This window comes from Salmo salar, chromosome 11 (assembly GCF_965601325.2).
Source record: "Salmo salar chromosome 11, fSalSal1, whole genome shotgun sequence".
Classification (NCBI taxonomy): Eukaryota; Metazoa; Chordata; class Actinopteri; order Salmoniformes; family Salmonidae; genus Salmo; species Salmo salar.
In genome coordinates, this window is record NC_138301.1 from 79,760,395 (window position 1) to 79,784,754 (window position 24,360).

General features: G+C 42.8%; 1 protein-coding gene across 4 annotated transcripts in view; it reads right to left on the reverse strand.

Moving 5' to 3' along the window:
- LOC106563000 (2-oxoglutarate dehydrogenase complex component E1) overlaps positions 1-24,360 on the reverse strand; it is a 53,609-nt gene that overhangs the window by 24,081 nt on the left and 5,168 nt on the right. The window contains exons 2-5 of one of the 4 annotated variants that reach the window (XM_045689833.2): positions 23,557-24,114; positions 5,960-6,148; positions 5,298-5,400; positions 1,870-1,914 (exon numbers count right to left, since the gene is read on the reverse strand). In XM_045689833.2, the coding sequence (XP_045545789.1) occupies positions 1,870-1,914; positions 5,298-5,400; positions 5,960-6,148; positions 23,557-23,790 (571 nt within the window). In that variant the 5' untranslated portion in view covers positions 23,791-24,114. Of the gene's footprint in view, positions 1-1,869; positions 1,915-5,297; positions 5,401-5,699; positions 5,794-5,959; positions 6,149-23,556; positions 24,115-24,360 lie in introns of those variants that run through there. The other 3 variants (XM_045689837.2, XM_045689835.2, XM_045689836.2) reach the window with 3 other exon arrangements.

A 24,360-nucleotide genomic window follows, 5' to 3' on the forward strand; every position in this document is an offset into this window, starting at 1 on the left:
AAAACACATGGAAAATGAAAAGTGGATCGATGATGGCTAGAAGACCGGCGACGCCGACCGCCGCCCGAACAAGGAGAGGACCTGACTTCGGCGGAAGTCTTGACAGTATCTTTGTAGTGCTCAGTTGCCGGAGAGGAAGAAAACCACTCAGGGACACAACACATCACGAAGTACCACTCTGGGAGACAAATTCGCCTTTCAGCAGGTCAATAACCTAAACCACAAGGCCAAATATACACCGGAGTTGCTTACCAAGATAACATTGAATATTCCTGAGTGGCGTAATTACAGTTTTGACTTAAATCAGCTGTGTAGCAATGATCAACAACCAACTTGACAGCGCTTCAAGAATTCTTTTAATAATGATGTGCAAATATTGCACAATCCAGGTGTGAAAGCTCTTCCCAGAAAGACTTACAGCTGTAATCACTGCCAAAGGTGATTCTAACATGACTTGACTCATGGGGTTGAATACCTATGTAATCAAGATATATTATTGCATTATTTTTCATAATTTTCTTTACAAATGTTAGAATTTTTCTTCCACTTTGACAATACAGATTATTTTGTGTAGATTGTTGACACAAAATTACAATTAAATCCATTTTAATCCCAACTTGTAACACAACAACATGTGGAAAAAGTCAAGGGGTGTGAATACTTTCTGAAGGCACTGTATGTCTGTTTTTTAGTAAAATGTTCCATTGCCATATGTAATGCTTGAGTGTGTAAAGCCTAGGAGCATCGCTATTACTGATGATCTAAACAGCTGTTTCTGTTATGTTAAAGTAACTGTCCAGTGTTTCCATATTTCTATAAAATATGACCTATGGTTAATTACAATATGATTAAAATAATTTTCCTTCCAAAAGCAGCATTTAGGTGTTTGAGCGAACTGCGTACCCCTAACAACAGAATGGTGTAGGCATATACCCGCCATTAAAAATATTCAGACACACATGTGCTCTCCCCCCCCCAAGCTGGGCTCCCCCTAGGGCCAAACAGTATGTGTGCCAGCAACAGGTTGGCAAGGCGCCACTGGATCTGAGGTTCAGGTTCAGTCAGCCAGCTCACTGGGTTACTTAACAGGATTTGACCTAATAAACACACATTATCACCCAGGCACACACACACGCGCACACACTATCCCCTAATATGACCTTGTGTTAATAAAAATACAACAAGGCAGCATTCTCTAACACTCTGTCACTTGTTTTACTAGAGACTGGGGGGAATCCAGCCAAGCAGATGAAATCTAATCAAGTTAAAGAGTTGAGGCAGCCGGAGAGACATGTCTACACAGCCTTCTCACTGACCCTGAGGACCCACATTTACATTTTAGTCATTTAGCAGACGCTCTAATCAAAAATGATTTAAAGAAGCAATTAATGTTTAGTACCTTACTCAAGGGCCCATCGACAGATTTTTCACCTAGCCGGCTTAGAGATTCGAACCAGTAACCTTTAGACTATTGGCCCAATGCTATTAACCGTGATTACTTCAGGAAAAGAAACTTGGGACTACTTTACTTCTACAATAAACTGCACACAGAGCAACCAAGAGATAAAAGAATAGCTAAGAACTAGGGAACTATCCTACCATCACTCATCAGTGGGACTTGGGAAACATCACCTGAAAGCTACAGAGAAATCCTTAGGTCCAGTTCGGAAACCAATACTGTGACCTGATCCCTAGGCACTTGCTTCTCCATCTGAGAGCGTAGTCTTAGGGGCATAGACAACAAGTACGTAGAGACAGGGCCATGGTATGGGTTTGGAACCAGGCCGCAGCAGCAGCAGAGCTGTAGCAGAGCTAAAAAGGAAGTAGAGGATCCTGTATATTGTAGTCTATGGGCTGCTGTGTCCATACCTTCAGCAGTGAGATCATACAGGCGCTCTTTATACCCAGAGAGGTCTGGGGGACACAGAGAAAGAAACACACATATGGGTTAGTGGAACGTACACACAAAGAGGTTGGTGACATGCACGCACGCACACAAACACACATACATATTCTGGTGCACACCCACAGATGTCTCTCAAACCCACACACAAATCCGGATATTGCCCTGTTGACATCAGCTAAAAGTGACAGCCAGTCAGTCACACTACTGAAGATCAACAATACCAGTTTGAGACACACAGAACCAAAGGATAACCCTTTGAAGAACCCTTTTCGGTTCCAGGTAGAACCCTGTTGAGATTCATGTAGAACCCTTTACACAGAGGGTTCTACATGGAACCCAAAAGAGATCTACCTGGAACCAAAATGAGTTATCCTATGGACAGCCAAAGAACCCTTTTGGAACCCTTTTTTCTAAGAGTGCAGAAGAGAACTCTTTGACCACAACACCAATAGGCCAACTGTAAATTCCATGTAATCACATTTTTTTAAACTATGTAACCCTTTCAGTACACACACACACACGCATATGCACTCACACATGCACACACACTCTCAGTGGCCATTTTCTGTCAGAGATCATAACCTACAGATTACCCAGGCAGGAGGAAGGGGGGATTAGATAACAGTATGCCTGGAAACTAGTGATGCACCGATATGACATTTGTGGCCGATACCGATATCAGATGCCAAAATAACCCTGATACCGGTACCGATAACCGATATTTAAATTTTTTGCGTCCTTTTAAGCATTCTAGTACAGTTAAATAGTTAACACACACACATGGACGCAGCGGTCTAAGGCACTGCAACTCAGTGCAAGATGCGTCACTACAGTCTCTGGTTCGAATCCAGGCTGTATCACATCCTGCCGTGATTGGGAGCGTTCATAATTTTTTTACGTAGTTATTACACATTGATTACACTATCACTCGTATTTCATGTCACAACGATTCATCGATATGTATGCTATGATGCTGGTAAAGTTGTCTCACGCGCCTACAGTGCTGGTCATGAAAAAAAAAAAGCTAGCTAGCTCATGGATGCAAACAACGTTCTTCCCCAAAAACATAGCAACATGACATAATCTGTTTCAGTAGCTATAGTTACCTAGCTAACTATATAGCTAGGTGTCATCTAAAATAACCCTAATTTATAAGACAGTTCTTATTTGATTAATGGTGGTCGGACCCATCTATGTAAAGCTAGCCACAATAAGGATTAGCCACAATAGTGGACTTTGCGGTTAGCCTTCAAAATAAAAGTATGTCATTGACAGTGATGCAAATTAATACAAATAGTAGAATTATGCCATAATTTAATAGATCATGCTAAATGAGGTTGGAATGTTGTTATATAAAATCCACAAAAAATAATAATTTGTTAATTTCACAAACATCTGTTGTAATCACACTGGATGTATTATACTTTAGAAATGCATTGGGGGCATACTTATTTCACTGTACAGCCTTACCTATGGATTGTGGATCAATGACATGGGGTATCAGTCTACTCAGTGACACCCAGAGAACATTAGCGTCGTAGCTCTTATTGTGGGACTCTGAAACAACTGAATTGAGCCACATGTATTGTCAACTTATGTGTATTGAACACCATTCCCGAGGAAAAACAATACTGCGTGGATGTTTTGGAGTCTGATAACTCTGAGGAGGATGTTGGGAAAAAATATCTTTGGTATTGAGTAGACTGATACCCCATTTCATTGATCCCCAATCCTTAGGTAAAGCTGTACAGTGCAATATGAATGTCAATACACACAATAGGCTGACTGGGGAGGTGATTTCACACAGTCGCAGTCCCGCGATAAGAGCTACAACGGTAATATTTGCATTAACTCTTCTGTGGGTGTCACCGAGTAGACTGATACCCCATTTCATTGCTTCACATTTCAACCTTGTTTAACATTATCTAGTCTACATTTGGCATGATTCCACCAATTGTAACCTTCTGCATCACTTTCAAAGAGGTACTTTTATTTTGAAGACAAACCGCAAATTGCACTGTTGTGCCTAATCCTTATTGTGGCTAGCTTCACAACACATACCCCGGTCCGGTCGAGCTTCACTAGCCAGATGAAGCTAGCTGGCTGCTTATAACGTTAGCTTTGGGCAACAGGGTTAAGTAGCTGGCTAGCTAGTTATTTTCATGAACTGAAGTTCAATTTCAATAGGTGAACAACAAGTGCTACCTAGTTAATATTTACTCACAAGGATTACTAAATCATTGCTAAGAAAAATGAAAATGACTGCAGTTTCTACTGGTCATTGTTTTCAGGTTGGTTGTATTGGTACTAGCTAGGTACCAAGTTAAAGCTAGCTACCCCAGAAGTTGCAGTCGAACAAATAATGCTTTATTACCAACGCGGTATTGTAAACACATCGTTCGTGGCTGGTGTTTGCAGACTTTTTTGTACAGCTTGACAGTGCTACTGATAGTAGTGGTGGCGCTTGGCTTGCACGTGCAAATTCAGAACACACAACATAATTTATTTATTTAGTTATTTGACGTGCATCTTTTTTGACACACAAAGACCCAAACGGCGTTCCATAGTATGTCGTAAAGCTAATAGCAGTGATGCTATTACTGTGTAACTCTGGTAGGGCAACGTGTACCAGTGCTCGACCGGTCGACGAAAACCAACATCACCCACGACAGAGAACGGTTGATTGTCAAGGGCAATGAATCCCATTATCTTGGCGTTAATGGATTTCGCCTTTGAGTTGTCTCACTGAAATGTTCTTACTCTTTCAAATGACTGCTCGACTTGTTGACTGCTCGATCCACACAGCAGACATTGTGGGCTAGGTTAGGAATGCTGTGTTGCACGTGTAGCGCAAAATTTTACGTGGCGTCATTACGTCATGTACCTACGTTATATAGGTATGCACGTCAGCTTTGACATCGGTTTTGTACATCGGCGTTATACTAGACATCGGGCCGATACCGATGTTGGCATTTTTAGCTAATATTGGCTGATTCTGATATGTTCACCGATATATTGTGCATCCCTACTGGAGACATAACTAGATCCCATGGTTTAACAGTACGACAATCTGACTCTGTGCCCTAAATGTGAGTGAGAATGAATGAAACAAAATGGCGGCATGCAATATTTACCCATAGTATATGCAACACTAGCACAGCCAAATATATAGTTTACTATACTGCTAGAAGAAGCAGCATGTGTGCTATAGTACACGCTAAGGAAATGACATAGTTGGGTGACAGGCTGGTGACAGGTGGGTTAAACCATGTGGAGGGTGAGGATAGCGGTGTGGGTTAAGGTTATATACAGTATGTGGCGACAGACTATATTTAAGGCCTAAAACCTGTCTGTCTCAATTACCCCTTAACCCTTCCCCTCCTCTCCTCACCCAGTTTGTCATTGGAGGTGATGATGTCAGAGGGGGGAGGGCCTGGGTCGATGGCAGCCATGATGCCCAGAGGGTCCAGCTGTGCCACGTGGTGACCCCGAATCTACAGGGGGGCAGGGGGAAGTTCGAAAGAAGGGAGGGGACAAATTAAAATATGAAAAATAAACGAAACCGCAAAAGATAGCAGAGGGGAGGAAAGAAAAATCAAAAAGAGGTGAAAGACAAAATAAATCCAGAAAGCAAGAGGGAGGGAAAAATAGAAAAAGATAAAGAATAAACGAAGAGAGAACAGAGGAAGAAGAAAGTAAGACAATCAATCAGAAAGGTTAACCAATATGTAGCTTAATCAGAGTTGGCAAACACACGGCAGCGAGGCGAGGCAGGCGGGCGCACGTTTCTCACCAACTTTCTTCAAGCCCACCATTACTGGGGCCTCATCAAAGTCTACAACACTGATGTCCAGAGGGTCCAGCTTGGCTATGTGGTGCCCCCGCACCTAGACACATACAGGGCAATGACACTCAGTGTGTGTGTGTGTGTGTGTGTGTGTGTGTGTGTGTGTGTATAATATAAGGTGCATAAGTGTGTGTGTGTGTTCAGAGGAACCTCCTAAACACAGGTATTACACTCAGTGTGTCAGTGTGTGTGTGTGTGTACAGTACCTGGTATGCTCGTACAAGTGACTGTACAGCCAGATGGTCCTCCACTAGCTTCTCCACGTTAGGTTGCACCCCGACCATCGCCTGGGCGTTAGCCAATCCCAGAGCAGCACCAGCCAGAGGAGGAGGGCTCTGATAGGCTGCGCCTGGTGGCGCCCCCGCATTGGCATTCCGGAAGAAAATATCCCATGACTGCAGAGTGAGAGAGTGAGAGTGAGAGTGTGAGAGAGAGAGAGAGAGAGAGAGAGAGAGAGAGAGAGAGAGAGAGAGAGAGAGAGAGAGAGAGAGAGAGAGAGAGAGAGAGAGAGAGAGAGAGAGAGAGACAAAAGAACAGAAAGAGGGCTTGGTTAGAAAACCACCAATCCAGGTATGCCAGGTATTTACCAATAAATTACATGGTAAAATGGTAATTACACTGTAAAAACCTATGAATTACTTTTGCTTCTTTGGGATTAATTTAAAACCTAGCACCACTACGAGAAACTATTTGGTACCAGGTAGTTACCAACTGCATTGATTAATATTATCTATTGATCTTAGGTCGCCAAGCCACATGGAGCAACGTTAAAAAGCAACTGACCCTAAAAAACAACTTCTCATTTAGAAAACAACCTATGTGGCATCGATATGAGTCAAAAACATAAACTCAGCAAAAAAGGAAACATCCTCTCACTGTCAACTGCGTTTATTTTCAGGAAACTTAACATGTGTAAATATTTGTATGAACATAACAAGATTCAACAACTGAAACATAAACTGAACAAGTTCCACAGACATGTGACTAACAGAAATGGAATAATGTGTCCCTGAACAAAGGGGGGGGTAAAATCAAAAGTAACAGTCAGTATCTGGTGTGGCCACCAGCTGCATTAAGTACTGCAGTGCATCTCCTCCTCATGGACTGCACCAGATTTGCCAGTTCTTGCTGTGAGATGTTACCCCACTTTTCCACCAAGGCACCTGCAAGTTCCCGGACATTTCTGGGGGGAATGACCCTAGCCCTCACCCTCCGATCCAACAGGTCCCAGACGTGCTCAATGGGATTGAGATCCGGGCTCTTCGCTGGCCATGGCAGAACACTGACATTCCTGTCTTGCAGGGAATCACGCACAGAACGAGCAGTATGGCTGGTGGCATTGTCATGCTGGAGGGTCATGTCAGGATGAGCCTGCATGAAGGGTAACACATGAGGGAGGAGGATGTCTTCCCTGTAACGCACAGCATTGAGATTGCCTGCAATGACAACAAGATCAGTCCGATGATGCTGTGACACACCGCCCCAGATCATGACGGACCCTCCACCTCCAAATCGATCCCGCTCCAGAGTACAGGTCTCGGTGTAACGCTCATTCCGTCGATGATAAACGCGTATCCGACCATTACCCCTGGTGAAACAAAATCGCAACTCGTCAGTGAAGAGAACTTTTTGCCAGTCCTGTCTGGTCCAATGACGGTGGGTTTGTGCCCATAGGCGACGTTGTTGCCGGTGATGTCTGGTGAGGACCTGCCTTACAACAGGCCTACAAGCCCTCAGTCCAGCCTCTCTCAGCCTATTGCGGACAGTCTGAGCACTGATGGAGGGATTGTGCGTCCCTGGTGTAACTCGGGCAGTTGTTGTTGCCATCCTGTACCTGTGATGGTGTGATGTTAGGATGTACCAATCCTGTGCAGGTGTTGTTACACGTGGTCTGCCATTGCGAGGATGATCAGCTGTTCCGTCCTGTCTCCCTGTAGTGCTGTCTTAGGCGTCTCACAGTACAGACATTGCAATTTATTGCCCTGGCCACATCTGCAGTCCTCATGCCTCCTTGCAGCATGCCTAAGGCACGTTCACGCAGATGAGCAGGGACCCTGCGCATCTTTCTTTTGGTGTTTTTCAGAGTCAGTAGAAAGGCCTCTTTCGTGTCCTAAGTTTTCATAACTGTGACCTTAATTGCCTACCGTCTGTAAGCTGTTAGTGTCTTAACATGTTCATTAATTGTTTATGGTTCATTGAACAAGCATGGGAAACAGTGTTTAAACACTTTACAATGAAGATCTGTAAAGCTATTTGGATTTTTCCAAATTATCTTTGAAAGACTGGGTCCTAAAAAAGGGACATTTATTTTTTTGCTGAGTTTATATTCTACTGTCAAAATTGACTACAAAGTAGAAATAGGATAATTTTGGTCATAAAGTCAGTCTCGTCAAAAACATTGTTTTGTAAGACTTGTGGTCGTGACAGCATCACAACACAAATGAATGTTGGGTTTGTTTCTATCCTGCCCACAGCTGGCAGCACACAGGAAATCATACATTTGGAAATCATCTTTGGATATCCATATTGGGCTAGTTAGGGACCTTAGGTAAATTACACAATATACAGTGCCTTGCGAAAGTATTCGGCCCCCTTGAACTTTTCGACCTTTTGCCACATTTCAGGCTTCAAACATAAAGATATAAAACTGTAATTTTTTGTGAAGAATCAACAACAAGTGGGACACAATCATGAAGTGGAACGAAATTTATTGGATATTTCAAACTTTTTGAACAAATAAAAAACTGAAAAATTGGGCGTGCAAAATTATTCAGCCCCCTTAAGTTAATACTTTGTAGCGCCACCTTTTGCTGCGATTACAGCTGTAAGTCACTTGGGGTATGTCTCTATCAGTTTTGCACATTGAGAGACTGACATTTTTGCCCATTCCTCCTTGCAAAACAGCTCGAGCTCAGTGAGGTTGCATGGAGAGCGTTTGTGAACAGCAGTTTTCAGTTCTTTCCACAGATTCTTGATTGGATTCAGGTCTGGACTTTGACTTGGCCATTCTAACACCTGGATATGTTTATTTGTGAACCATTCCATTGTAGATTTTGCTTTATGTTTTGGATCATTGTCTTGTTGGAAGACAAATCTCCGTCCCAGTCTCAGGTCTTTTGCAGACTCCATCAGGTTTTCTTCCAGAATGGTCCTGTATTTGGCTCCATCCATCTTCCCATCAATTTTAACCATCTTCCCTGCCCCTGCTGAAGAAAAGCAGGCCCAAACCATGATGCTGCCACCACCATGTTTGACAGTGGGGATGGTGTGTTCAGGGTGATGAGCTGTGTTGCTTTTACGCCAAACATAACGTTTTGCATTGTTGCCAAAAAGTTTGATTTTGGTTTCATCTGACCAGAGCACCTTCTTCCACATGTTTGGTGTGTCTCCCAGGTGGCTAGTGGCAAACTTTAAACGACACTTTTTATGGAGATCTTTAAGAAATGGCGTTCTTCTTGCCACTCTTCCATAAAGGCCAGCTTTGTGCAGTATACGACTGATTGTTGTCCTCTGGACAGAGTCTCCCACCTCAGCTGTAGATCTCTGCAGTTCATCCAGAGTGATCATGGGCCTCTTGGCTGCATCTCTGACCAGTCTTCTCCTTGTATGAGCTGAAAGTTTAGAGGGACGGCCGGGTCTTCGTAGATTTGCAGTGGTCTGATACTCCTTCCATTTCAATATTATCGCTTGCACAGTGCTCCTTGGGATGTTTAAAGCTTGGGAAATCTTTTTGTATCCAAATCCGGCTTTAAACTTCTCCACAACAGTATCTCGGACCTGCCTGGTGTGTTCCTTGTTCTTCATGATGCTCTCTGCGCTTTAAACGGACCTCTGAGACTATCACAGAGCAGGTGCATTTATACAGAGACTTGATTACACACAGGTGGATTCTATTTATCATCATTAGTCATTTAGGTCAACATTGGATCATTCAGAGATCCTCACTGAACTTCTGGAGAGAGTTTGCTGCACTGAAAGTAAAGGGGCTGAATAATTTTGCACGGCCAATTTTTCTGTTTTTTATTTGTTAAAAAAGTTTGAAATATCCAATAAATTTCGTTCCACTTCATAATTGTGTCCCACTTGTTGTTGATTCTTCACAAAAAATTACAGTTTTATATCTTTATGTTTGAAGCCTGAAATGTGGCAAAAGGTCGAAAAGTTCAAGGGGGCCGAATACTTTCGCAAGGCACTGTACATGGGACATTATGTAACAATTTCAATTGATCAGAATTTCAATGACTTAAAAACCCCAAACTAGCTAGAAATTGTTGAAATGCATATGTAGAATAGTGAAAATGTACTTCCACTGAGGAATACAGAGAATTAGTGTAGAGGGTCTATGCCCCTAATATATGTGCTATCTGACTCCATAATTATTTGAAGGCTATACGCCCATAATTGTATCCAGTGGGTATCGCCAAGGTCGAGAGCCTTGCGTCACCCCTCGGAATATTATTAGACGCACGTGTCTTGGTTTACCGTTATGCAATTATTAAGAGGCTAAGGAACAAAGAGCTAATATCGTACAATCAATGTCCAAGTATTAAATTATTGAGTTAACCCTCAGCTCAGAGATGCACAGTTAGAAGACTACGGTTTGTATCCATTTAAAAATAATCCGATTTATTACAGTTACGCAATAAGAATACAGTTAACAAATGGTACATACCAGAAATATTCACAATGAAAATAAAAGTCTTTAACAGCATAGAAAATTCACCACTATGACATACAAGCGTATATCAGGAGGTCGGTTTACCAATGACTCCATGATCAACGTTTAAACCCAGCTTTTATTCTTCCAAGAGCGCCAAATCCCAGTATCTCCCATAATCTAATTAACATCACTTTGCATGGCTCAAAACATTAAAACAAAGGCATGAAAACATCACACACATTCTTGGATATAACCATTTTCTAAATTATAGCTCCACTTTGAACTATGCGCCGTCCAACGAAAAGAATAACAGTTTCTCTAACAATAAATCCATATCACTTACAGTACAATGAAATATATAAAAATTCATAAGTCTTTATGAACTCCTGAAACAATCCAAACATGACAATTTAATTCACACTGTAACATTAATTTAGTAAATTCAAGTTTCATAAGTCTTCACCTCTCCTGGCTACAGTGACCCTAGGACTTCTGTGGGAATGTCTCTTCATTGAGATTGCCATTCTACCAATGCCATAAATTGTGATTGTCATCATGCTGGGCCTTGGCTCCAGCAAGTCGCTTGATGCATCTTCATCGTTCACATTTGTTCACTATCTTTATTTTTCCACTACACATATACAAATATTAAAAGCATTTAAAATATTTACAAAATGTTGTCTCATTTCCCTAACAAGCCCCAGAGATAGGCTATCGAAAGTCAAACCAACTTTGCCACGGTCGCACACCAGCTAGCTGAAGCTAATTGGCTAAATAATTTAGCTAACTCTGCCACCTGCGAGCACACACAAGAGACACCCACATCAAACCACACCCCAAAACCAACTCACGTTTGAATTCAGTCATGGCTGCTAGCATTTCTTAATGAACCAAATCTAAAATGAGGCCAAAGCAGGAAGTGCCATCGCCCTTTAAACTAATTTAGCACAAGGGGAGAAAACAAACAATATTAATTTAGTGCATTTCTCTTTTGGATGTGACCCATGCCATATCAGTCACAGTGAGTGCTTTTGAATAGGCTTTGCAATATTTGCAGGTTTTAATCTGATCAAAACGCTGTCATTGAGCAAAAAACTACTCTATATACAAATCTTGATGTACAATAACATGCAGTTACACGTTCATTCAATACTATCACACCAGCCTTCGCTTTGGCTCCCCCTCCTGTCCAGCTCAGGCGTTCGCCGTCACCGGCCTTCTAGCTGCTGCCGAACCTGCTGCTGGCAAACGCCCTTCACTCATCAACCCCGGACTTGTCTCGTCATCATTATACACACCTGGTTCCAATCTCCCCTCTATCACTGTATATATACTCCCTCTGTAATTTGTCTTTGTCGGTGATGCCGAAAACAAAGGACGCGGCGAGGTGGTGTAAATGGAGTCCTTAGAGAAAGAAAAACAAGATGATTGTCAGGAGTAGTGCAGTATTATCATAAGGAGACATATACTTGGAAAAAGAGAGGGAGGAGGTATAAGAGAGAGAGGGAAGAAGAGGGTGAGCTTGAGTCGGATAAAAATGGTGGAAAAAAGGGAGATGGTTTGCTAAAGAAGAATGATAGAAAGTGTAAGCAGAGGGAGCTGAAGACAGGAGGAGAAATGGAAGTGAATGAGGGTGAAGTATCGGAGGTGGTAGGTGTGGTGAAGATATCAGAGACCGAGGTATGCACCGAGGGTCAGGAAAAAGATGAGTGAACAAGAAGGAGTGAAGTTTATGGAAAAAGTGGACTCTTGCCCTTTGGCTGATCCATTTGTGGTTTCACGGTGGGTGAAAAAAAAAAAAAAAAAAAGAGTTGAGTAATGTGGAATCGATGCGGATAACCAGAAGTGGTCTAATAATAATTGTTTATGTTTCTGTTGGTCAGAGGGAGAAGGCGCTCAGAGTAAAACAAACCTGGGCAAGAAAAGTGAATTGTTTCGCTCTCAAGAAAAGGGCACCAATGAAAGGAGTGATAACTGGGGTAGCAGTAAATATAAAAGTTGACCAGCTGAGGGGCAAGATTCCCGGTGTATGTGATGCTCGTCGTTTGATGCGACGCAGACAGGGTGGCGAGAGCAGGGAAACAGAAGAGTCATTGTCTGTTCTTTTGAGTTTTGAAGTTGAGTCCTTACCCGACAAAGTGAAGTTAGGATATATAAGTTATCCTGTATGAGCGTATGAATACATTACGATGTTACAGGTGTCAAGCTTATGGGCATGTGGCAGCAGTGTGTAGGACAACGTGTGAGAAGTGTGCAGAAGGGTATGAGACAAAGGAATGTGTAGTATTGGGGAAAGTAGTGGAATGTGTTAATTGTAGGGGTGCCCATGGAGCTGGGGATCAGAAATGTCCCGTGCAAGAAAAGGCAGGTTGAGGTTTCCAGGGTTAGAGTAGTGCAGAATTTGTTATATACTGAGGCAGTGAAGAAAGAAGAGGAAGATTGGTTAAGGGGGAGGAGTGGTGAGAGTAGTAGAGATATACCAGTACAGAGGGATAGGCCAAAAAGTGATATAAGTTTGAGTAAGATTGGATTTTTAGCATTTATAGTAATGGTTATCAACTGTACTGCAGGGATGGAACGGAAGTTGCAGAAAATTGAGGTTGTGGTGACAGCTGCAGAATGGTATTTCGGTGTGCGAGACTTGACATTTGAAGAGTTACAGTGTGTGTTAAGTGGTGATGTCCCATCCTTTCAGGACGATGACATGAGGTAGGAATAAATACATTTAATTAGTGGAGTAGGGTGGTGTTAATTTTATTTTATATAATTTTGAAATTAGTGAGTGTAGTGTTAGACGGTAGGCTATTTAATTTATTACATTTGTATTTTTCAAGCAAAGTATAAGGGAGTTGTACTCCAGTCTAGTAGGTGGTGGTAATGCAACAAATTGGATTCCAACCGCCGTTAAACATCATAGAAGTAGAAGAAGTCTTTGTCGGTCATTGTAAATGTTTCTTGTTTTCCTACTATTTCCTGAGTAGTTTATTATTTTGTACTTTGGGTTTCGTCCTGCTTTTAGATATATATACAGTGGGGGAAAAAAGTATTTGATCCCCTGCTGATTTTGTACGTTTGCCCACTTACAAAGAAATGATCAGTCTATAATTTTAATAGTAGGTTTATTTGAACAGTGACAGACAGAATAACAATAAAAAAAATCCAGAAAAACGCATGTGAAAAATGTTATAAAATTTTTCCCCCACTGTAGTGCTTTAAACTGTTGGGGCTAGGGGGCAGTATTTTCACGGCTGGATAAAAAAACGTACCCGATTTAATCTGGTTACTAATCCTACCCAGTAACTAGAATATGCATATACTTATTATATATGGATAGAAAACACCCTAAAGTTTCTAAAACTGTTTGAATGGTGTCTGTGAGTATAACAGAACTCATTTGGCAGGCAAAACCCTGAGACAGATTCTGACAGGAAGTGGATACCTGATGTGTTGAATTACCTTTAAGCCTATGCCATTGAAACACACAGGGGCTTATTAATGTTTTGGCACTTCCTATTGCTTCCACTAAATGTCACCAGCCTTTACAAAGTGTTTTGAGTCTTCTACTGTGAGATCTGACCGGACAAGAGCCTTGGAACGGTGATGGCCGATTAGACTCTGGCGCGCGAGGTCATGTTGGGTACCCTCGTTCCAATACGTTTTAAAAGAGAATGCATTCGTCCACCTTGAATATTATTCATGTTCTGGTTAAAAAAGGCACTAATGATTTATGCTATACAACGTTTGACATGTTTGAACGAATGTAAATATATTTTTCCCCCTCGTTCATGAAGTGAAGTCCGGCGGGCTTAGATCATGTGCTAACAACACAGAGCTTTTTGGACATAAATGATGAGCTTTTTTGAACAAAACTACATTCGTTATGGACCTGGGATTCCTGGAAGTGACATCTGATTAAGAGAATCAAAGGTAATGGATTATTTATATAGTATTTTCGATTTTAGATCTCTCCAACATGGCCGTTAGTCTGTATCGCAAAGCGTATTTTTCTGGGCGCAGTGCTCAGATTATTGCAAAGTGTGATTTCCCAGTAAAGTTATTTTTAAATCTGGCAAGTCGATTGCGTTCAAGAGATGTAAATCTATAATTCTTTAAATGACAATATAATATTTTACCAATGTTTTCTAATATTAATTATTTAATTTGTTGTGCTGACTTGACTGCCGGTTATTGGAGGGAAACGATTTCCTGAACATCAACGCCATAGTAAAACGCTGTTTTTGGATATAAATATGAACTTGATAGAACTAAAAATGCATGTATTGTCTAACATAATGTCCTAGGAGTGTCATCTGATGGAGATTGGCAAAGGTTAGTGCATCATTTTAGCTGGTTTTATGGTTTTGGTGACGCCTGTCTTTGACAAAACATTACACACAGCTATTGTCAATGTACTCTCCTAACATAATCTAACTTTATGCTTTCGCCGTAAAACCTTTTTGAAATCGGACAACGTGGTTAGATTAAGGAGATGTTTATCTTTCAAAGGGTGTAAGATAGTTGTATGTTTGAAAAATTTGAATTTTGACATGTATTTGGTTTCAAATTTGCCGCTCTTGAAATGCACCTGCTGTTGATAGGGTGCACCACGGGTGGCACGCTAGCGTCCCACATAGCCCCAAGAGGTTAATAAACGCAGAAGTTCTAAACCTGCGACTGCCTCCTGCCTACTCCTGCCTACTCCTCTCTACACTTGTGACAGAATGACCGACCCAAGAGAACAGGAAGCAGCAGGACATCCCGACCTCTCCACTATAGGAGACCACGACTCGTGCCTGTAGCACCTTGGTACTGCCATGGACGAGGTGCTCCGGACCATACGCCAGCTGCAGGCTACACCACCACCTTCCCAGCTCCCCACGGTTGTTCCAGTCACAATCTACATTACCCGGTCTGATCAGCAACGTCCACCTGCCCCTCCCGGAGCGGTTTGATGGCACTCCAGCTCACTGTAGGGGGTTTCTCCTGCAGTGTGACCTCCACCTTGCTCGTCATGCCAGGATGGCCTCCGAGAGGGACAAGGTGGCCTTGGTGATCTCGGAGCTGACAGCCTGGGCTCTGGAGTGGGTGCACGCCGCCTGGGAGAGGGGTGCAGAAGTGCAGTCCTACGAGCGCTTGACCCAACTCTTCTGTGCAGTTTTCGACCACCCTACAGAGGGCCGAGAGGGAGGTGAGTGTCTCCTCCGTCTACGCCAGGGGTCCAGGACAGCGTCTGAGTACGCTCTGGATTTCTGGATGGTGGCTGCGTCCACTGGCTGGAACGACCAGGCCCTGTTGACGGTTTTCCACTGCGGGCTACAGGCGGATGTCCAGACCGAACTGGCCTGTCACGACGAGGACCTCACGCTGGACTAGCTCATCGTCATGGCCATCTGCCTGGATAATCTCCTGCGGGCCTGTCGTCGCCCATCCCAGGGGTTCGGGTCTCTCCCAGGAACCTCCAGCGAGACTGAGCCCATGGAGGTGGGCATGATGCACCTTCCCCCAGAGGAACATCAATGCCGCCATCAACAGGGTTTCTGCTCCTACTGCGGGGAGTCAGACCACCCCTGGAACACCTGTCCCAGAAGGGGAACCAGGCGAGGAAGCAATAGGCCGAGGAGCGCTCCTGCTTCTTCCCAGGTAGGCGTGGATGTGCCTTGCTCCTCTCTGTCCACCCAGCCCGTCCTCCTTCCTGTCACCTTCCCGGACTATCCTGGCCCCCCACTGAGTCATGCCCTAATGGACTCAGGTACTGCAGGTAATTTCCTAGACCGGTCAGTGGCCTTATCATTTTGCATTCCTCTAGTCCCTTTACAACCCCCTATCCCAGTTCATGCCCTAGACAACCGTCCCCTAGGAACAGGAGAAATTCAGTTATCCCCTGCCTCTCATGCCCACTGTGATCGAACAGATGCACGGTGCTCAGGACTTTACCAAATTGGATTTACGCAGTGCCTACAACCTGTTGCACATCAGAGAGGGGGATGAATGGAAGACCGCCTTCAGCACAAGCACCGCGCAGTACCGATACAGGCTAATGCCCTACGGCCTGACAAATGCACCCTCAGTGTTTCAATCCTTCATTAACGAGGTGTTTAGAGACATGTTGGGTCGCTGTATAGTGGTGTACATAGACAACATCTTGGTTTACTCCACTACACGCAAGCAACTTGCCTCTCACGTCAGGTCCATTTTGGATAGGCTGATAGGGCATCACCTGTACACCAAGGCGGAGAAGTGCCTATTCTTCCAGCAGGCGGTCTCCTTCCTGGGCTATCGGATAGCCACCGAGGGAGTGGAGATGGAAGAGCAGAGGGTCAGTGCAGTACGGTCGTGGCCTGTTCCATCCAACATAAAGGCGGTGCAGAGCTTCCTAGGTTTTGCCAACTATTCCAGGCGCTTCATTAGGAGTATCAGCACAGTGGTGGCCCCTCTCACCTCCCTCTTGAAGGGAGGTCCTAGACAGCTGCGCTGGACTGAGGAGGCCAACGAAGCCTTCTGTGCGCTCAAGGAACATTTTACAAACTCACCTGTTCTGGCTCATCCTGACCCATCTCTGCTCTTCATCGTGGAGGTGGACGCCTCAGAGGTTGGAGTAGGGGCTATTCTCTCCCAGGCTCCTACTATTTCCTGAGTACTTTATTATTTTGCACTTTGGAATTTGTCCCGCTTTTAGATATATAGTGCTTTAATAAGTTCAGTAGTTCTAAACCTGTGACTACCTCCTGCCTACTCCTCTCTACACTTGTGACAAATACCTTGCAATAACATAAACAATAACATGAAGTCAACAGTAGTTTCTAGGGCTATGTTTTTAGGTCAGTAAGCCATGGCAAGCATTGGTTGAACAGATCAAGCATCTGAGAATGCTTCAAAAGTGGGCCAGCCAGGATTCTTTAGCTGGCTAAATACTGGGATGCAGTAACACACACCATTTCATAATCAGGGTTCTGGGATATATAAACTAGAACAAACTGTTAGAAATGCTGTATCACACACACAGTCAAACACATGTATGCAGGCACGTACGCACACACACAAGCAAATTATGAAAAATAATGACAAATACAATTTGATTGGAATTGATTTGACATGCATGTAGGAATGTACAACCACATACGCACATATACACAAATACATGTAAAAACCACACAGACACACACACACACACAGCTATTCAATGATGACGACACACACAGGCATTGAGTTGGTTCACTGGTGAGGCTTCCAGGCTCTGACTTGGCATATTGAGTAAGACTGGGTAATCCATGTGGTCAACGACACACACGCACGCACGCACACACACATGTGTGTAACTGTTTCTAACCTGGGAGAAGTCTAATGAGCTTACAGGCTTTAGAGATTAGGCATTCGTCACTGGGATACCACAGAGAAACCACAACGACTGCTAAACTTCAATGCAAGTGTATGGATGTATGTGTGTGTGTGTGCACATCTGCGTATGCCCCTATAGCATACACACTCACACACAGACCATCAGCCTCTAAATCATTTTGCAGATGTTATCACAGGTGTAGCGAAGTGCCTATGTTCCTAGCTCCAACAGTGCAGTAATACCTAACAATACACGCAAATCCCAAAAAGAAGTCCATTGTCTTTTGACAGCTACGTCATTCTAACACAACACGTTGCCATGAACTAATGTTCCTAATCAGAAACCTTCGCTTCTAACATCTCACTGGCCTCCTGACACTGAGAATAAATAACAACCTCACAAAACCCAGGGAACAAATCTGTTCTGGAATGACATCCTATTCACATATTCACAAGCTATTTATTTTTTAATTTTTTTTATTTAACCTTTTAATCAGTTAAGAACAAATTCTTATTTACAATGGCGGTCTACCCCGGCCAAACCCTAACCCGGACGATACTGGGCCAATTGTGCGCCCCCCTATGGGACTCCCAATCACGGCCGGTTGTGATACAGCCTGGAATCAAACCAGGGTCTGTATAGTGACGCCTCTAGCCCTGAGATGCAGTGCCTTAGACTGCTGTGCCACTCTGGATTTGTTAAGTCAACTTGTCTATAATTAGATACTATACATGCATCTTCTCTTCTGTCATTACTTGTTGCCCTAGTAGACTAAATAAACCCTTGCTCACCAGAAAATATGTCACACATTGATAGAATGCTTCAATCTATTTGACATCGGTAAAGTTCTCTTTCATCTACTTCTCTCGAGCAGCAAAGACATTTAGGGACAGGTGAGAAAATGCAATAACAAAAAAAAACAGGAAAGATTTTCCATGCAAATTTTCAGTTTGAATATCAAAACATCATCAGCATACAAACTTATTTTATGATGAATGTCACCAATGAGCAGACCCTGTATAGCAGGTGTTACTCTGATGGCCTCCATAGCGAGCGCAAATAGGAGAGGGGACAAAGAACATCCCTGTCTTGTACCTCTGTGTGTGGAGTAGCTTTTTGACCTTAGCCCATTAGTAAGGACAGTAGACTGAGGATTTTATAAAGTTGTCACCTAGACCAAATTTAGTTAGAGCAAAGAATAGGTAGGACCACTCCACACGGTCAAATGCTTTTTCAGCATCTTGGGAGAGCACAAGACCATCCACAGCACTTCGTTGGTAGGCTTCAATAACATTAAGAAGCTGCCTTATATTATTACATGAGTTACGGTCCTTAATGAAGCCAGTTTGGTCCCATTTCACAATTAGTGGCAATAAGTCCTCTAGTCATGTGGGTAGGATTTTAAAAAGCAATTTTCTATCCACGTTCAGAAGAGCAATAGGTCTGTATGAGGAACAAGACTCTGGGCATTTTCCCTTTTTGAGAATAAGTGATATGTTAGCTTCCTTCCCCGTTTGAGGGATGCAGTCATTTGAAAATGAGTGGTTAAACATATCAAGCAATGGCTCAAGGATCAGGCCATGGAATTCTTATAGAACTCACTAAAAAACCTGTCTGGTCCTGGGACCCTACTATTTTGCCATTTCTCAATTGCAAACATGATCTCTTCCTTGGTAATAGGGGCATTAAGGAGAGACCTCTGTTCTTTGGAAATAGTTGGGAGCTCAATCTTAGAAAATAAGTCCTCCATTAGTTTGGGTCCATCATTTTTCACTTCTGAGGCATAAATATTTGCATAAAATGTCTTAAATTGCTAATTTATCCATGTATTTTCATATAAATGGTTGCCATCAGAATCAGTAATAGTAGCAATTGACTGGGAGTATGCTCTCTTTTTAGCTAGGTACACCAAATATTTTCCTGGTTTATCACCATGTACATAAAGCTTTTGCCTGACAAATCACATTTTCTTTTCAGCATCCTGTGTTAGGAGAGAGTCCAATGTTGATCTAAGGACTAATATTTCCTTTAATAGGGCAGGAGAGGACATTGTTATGTAGTCTTCTCTTTAGTTGCCAATTCACCCTCTAACATTTTTTGCTTTTCACGTTTTTTCCACCTCTTAGTGGCTGAGTATGACATAATCAGACCCCTGGCGTATGCTTTACAGATTTCTCAAAAGAGCAAGGGGTTATCTGTTGATTGAGAGTTAATAGAAAAAAATGCTTTAAACTCTGTAATAAAATATGATGTAAATGTATGGTCTTTAAGAATGGTTGTATTCAATCTACAATGTCTTGATGGATTGGGTGCCCCTTTGAGTTTTATGTCCAGGATCACCTCAGCATGATCAGATATGACTATGCTTCCTATATTAGCAGATAAAACAGACTGCAAAGACATCCTGGGCATAAAAAGGTAATCTATTCTAGTCTGATATCGATGAGGTGCAGAGTAAAAGGTGAACTCTCTGTTGGAGGGATGAAAGGTTTTCCAGACATCAGCATACCCCAGATCATCACAAATAGCTTTAAGCGACCTAGCTTGAGGAGAGGGTGAAGCTATGCTGCTGGGAAACTTGTCAATAAGTCGGTTCAAAAAACAATTAAAATCTCGTCCAATCACTGCTGTGTCTGAGTTTAATTCTGAGAAGTCTAGAAATACCTTAGTGAGGAAATCAGGGAGGTGAGCAGGGGGGGGGAAGTACAAATTCATCATGGAAATTTCCTTGTAAAGTACCTTAAATTATATCAAAACAACCAAATGTATTTTTCACACAATTCAACACCTTAAGTGGTAGGTTATTTTTCATAAGAATAGCCACACCTCTACTTCTGGATGTAAATTATGAGAAAAACACTTGGCCAAACCCCCCTTGTTGCAATTTTAGATGCTCCTTATCATCCAAATGAGTTTCTTGCAACAGAGCAATAACAATATTTAATTTGTACTTTTTTCATTTTAATGGGATTATGGCTCCCTCTAATGTTCCATGTACATAAACGCAGTCTGTTACCTGCCATTGCACTTTGACTAACCAATATGCAGACTGAATCCTACTGTAAAGATAGGGTGGTACCTTTCCCCATGGATTAAACTCACCCCATTCTCACCGGGCCAAAACAAACTATATGAACCCTGAACCCGAACTATACTACAACAGAAAAATAAACATGTCAAGTTCCAAAAGGGGGTTTCCCCGCTAGCTAACATGCAGGGGATTTCAAATCTCCAATGTAGATTCTTAAGTCTGCATAATCACCTCATCAAACACCTTGCGTCTTCGTACAACTGCCGTGGAGTATTCATTGAAGAATGAGACCCTTGGACCTTGGCATTGAATACGGTCAGATCCGATGCGTCTAGCCGCATCCATAACGCGCTGCTTGTCGGTGAAGTTGTGGAAATTTATAGCCACTGGCCGTGGGCGCTGGTTGGGACCGGATATCGATGTTTGAGAGCGATGGGCTCTATCCAGCTTCACACGACCAGCCTTAGTATCCATTTGTAGGTAGCCAGGAATCCAATTCCTCAAAGAATTTAACTGAACATGACCCTTCAGAATTTTCTGAGAGTCCCACCACACGGATATTGCATCTGCGTCCTCTGTTATCCAAGTCATCAATGTGCTCCGCCATTTCATGCACCTGTTTCTCAAGTGTCTTTATCCTAGTGTCCATTGATGTAGTTAAAGTTTCCACAGTAGCAATTCTTCCTTCCGCCTCATCAACACGCTTGACAACCTTCTGTAGTTCGACTGAATGGCCTGCTATTGCCTCCAAGACTGTTCCTATCTTGACATTGATCCCTTTAGTAATGTTATCAGTCATCTTTTGAATCACCAGATCCACCATTGTGTTAGCTACGCTAATAAGCTCTCTGAAATGCTGTGTTTTCTCTACGGCGTCATTTTATCCCCCCCAGGTAATCCTTTCTAACGTGGCTATTTTGAAAGATATTACAAAGAACTGCGTAAGTGTTTCTAATGCTCTCCACTTTCTGGAGGACCGAGTTTTGAAATCAGTGGAATGCCCGGTGGAAGCAGAGTATGATAGCTAAGGAGATGGATATAATTCTGGAATTTGAATGCAAATAATGCGGAGGGAGTCAAAAAGAGAACACACAGAAGAAGACTTATATAAAACACCTGTCTCCGGACTACATCTTCAAACTAAGGGCAACCATGGCTTCTGTGAAAGAGAGGGAGAAGAATTCATCCATGTATACGGGTAAGAAAGTCTAGCTAGCTATATTTTCATATATTATACGTTTCTAATTTTGTCAGAAAGTTGTTCTCATTGTACTGTTAACTAGCTAGCTAACGTTAGCTGACTGGCTCGCTAGCTAACGTTACGTGTATGATCTGTGTAGTAATACTATTCGTATCTCAGAGCCATTTGCATTGCTAGTTATTGCCTAATGTTAGCTAGCTAGCTAACGTTGAACTTAGCTAGTTGGTTAGTTTTAGCTACCAGAAGATTCATGCAGGGTAGTAACATTATGAGTTGGGATTATGGTTCATTGTTTAGTTAGCTAGCTGCATGTCTAAACAAAAATACTCTACTATGCAAGTAACAATTTCACTGTACCGTTTACACCTTCTGTATCCTGTGCATGTGACAAATAAACAGATATGGTAATGTGAAGAAAAACATGACCTGCACCAAAGTCCAATTAGGATATAACGTTAGGCCAAAGTGACAGTTTCCAAGTTGTAAAACGTTCTGGTAGAATGCCCTGCATTTATTTCGTCACACTCACAACCATAAGCAATTTTCTGTAATTAGCTCGCCAATAACTTGCAAATAATGATCTTGTTGTGAGTTTATTAACCTGTAATAACAAATAGAAATTAGCTAAAGTTAAGATGTCAGCTATATGATATGGTCATTATTTGTTTAGCACACTACCGTACTCACATGGCCTCAAATTTGAATAATTAAAGCGATGGGTGAGACTAAGGCTTAAGAGCTCCAGAGTGGCGCAGTGGTCTAAGGCACTGCAACAGTCCCTGGTTCGATTCCAGGCTGTATCACATCTGGCCGTGATTGGGAGTCCCATAGGGCGGCGCACAATTGGCCCAGCGTCGTCTGAGTTTGGCCGGGGTAGGCCGTCATTGTAAATAATAATTTGTTCTTAACTGACTTGCCTAGTTAAATAAAGGTTAAATAAAAAAAATTAAATAAAAAAAGAGGATGTGAATGATGCTGAATGGGTGTAGACAAAGAAGTGCTCTCTAGTAGGTGTACTAAAACATTCAAGGGCCATTTTCCAAAAGTGGAGTCAAGTTTATCAAAGCAGAATTGTTCCTCAACTGTAGCGTATGATATACCATTTTCTAGCGAGTCTTTAATTGTATCCAATGTAAAAAACACCTAACAATAACCACACAAAACATCTTTCCCAAACTGTAGGCAACTGTTCTGGCCTTCCCTTCTCTTTATTTTCAACTCTCCATTTCGCAGCTTTTCTCTTATGGAATTAAACTCCGGCAATTGCTGTGTATTTGGCGTGCGTACAGTTAGGGCCCTAAAGCTTAGGCTTACGCACCAACCTCAAATGTTTTTTGACCCTAAACCCACTCGCCCCGGGATATAACCTCAGGTATTGCGAGTTATGAGTCAACCTGCGCATCACTAGTGTGTATGTGCTCATGTGTGTTTGCCCTGACCGAAGGTTATTGATCGTGGTGTTTGCATAACTCTTGTCCCACTGCGTTTTGAACATAAAGAGGCCATAGTCCTGGGAAGCAACTCCATGCGCACGAGCACGCGCACACGCACACAGACACACACACATCCTCCTACCTTGTGTACACTCCTAGGGTTCTCCAGCCACGCGTAGTACATCTCTTCCACATAATTAGAACTAGTCCCATTCAGAAAAGGCTCGGCCGACACCGACGCAGTGTAACTCCTCATTGGCTGAAATGTCCTCAAAGCCCCTCCCACTGCTGCCAACCTGGCCTGTGATTGGCTCTTGGCTGTCTGGGGGGCCGTGATAGGCCGTAGCCTAACAACCGTAGTCCTTAAGCGGTGCATGGTAGCCTATCAGCAGTGGCTCCTCTCGCTAAACCTGGAAGTAGATCAAAAACACCTGTCGCCAGGAAACGTCAGGATTAGGAGGAAGTTATCCTCTAGATGCTGATTTTAGTTCAGTTGTGTGCTTCCCTCCTGAGATTAAGATTGAGATTGGAGGAGGGGCAGCTGATCCTGGATCTGGGGCCTACAGTAAACTTCTTTCAGGAGCACGGGACACACAAGAGTACAGGGTGTCCTCTCTCTATTGCTTCTTTCTTTTACTCTCTCTCACTCGTTGTCTCAGGGGGGTTTTGGTCCAGTCCTGTAAATCGTCATTTCCTCAGGCTGTGTAGAGAGAGATTACATAATCAGACAGACACACAGGCATACTTCCCAGTTCCCACTGACCCAGCCTGTGCTGTGTGCACATGTAACACGTTTATGAAATGGGCTGGATCATATATCATTATTTATGTATTTAGATGGCAAAATAAATAGCAAATAAGAGTCTGCTAAAAAAAAGACCTTAGTCACATTCACATTCACATACACACGTATACACACACACGTAGACCTACACATACACACAAG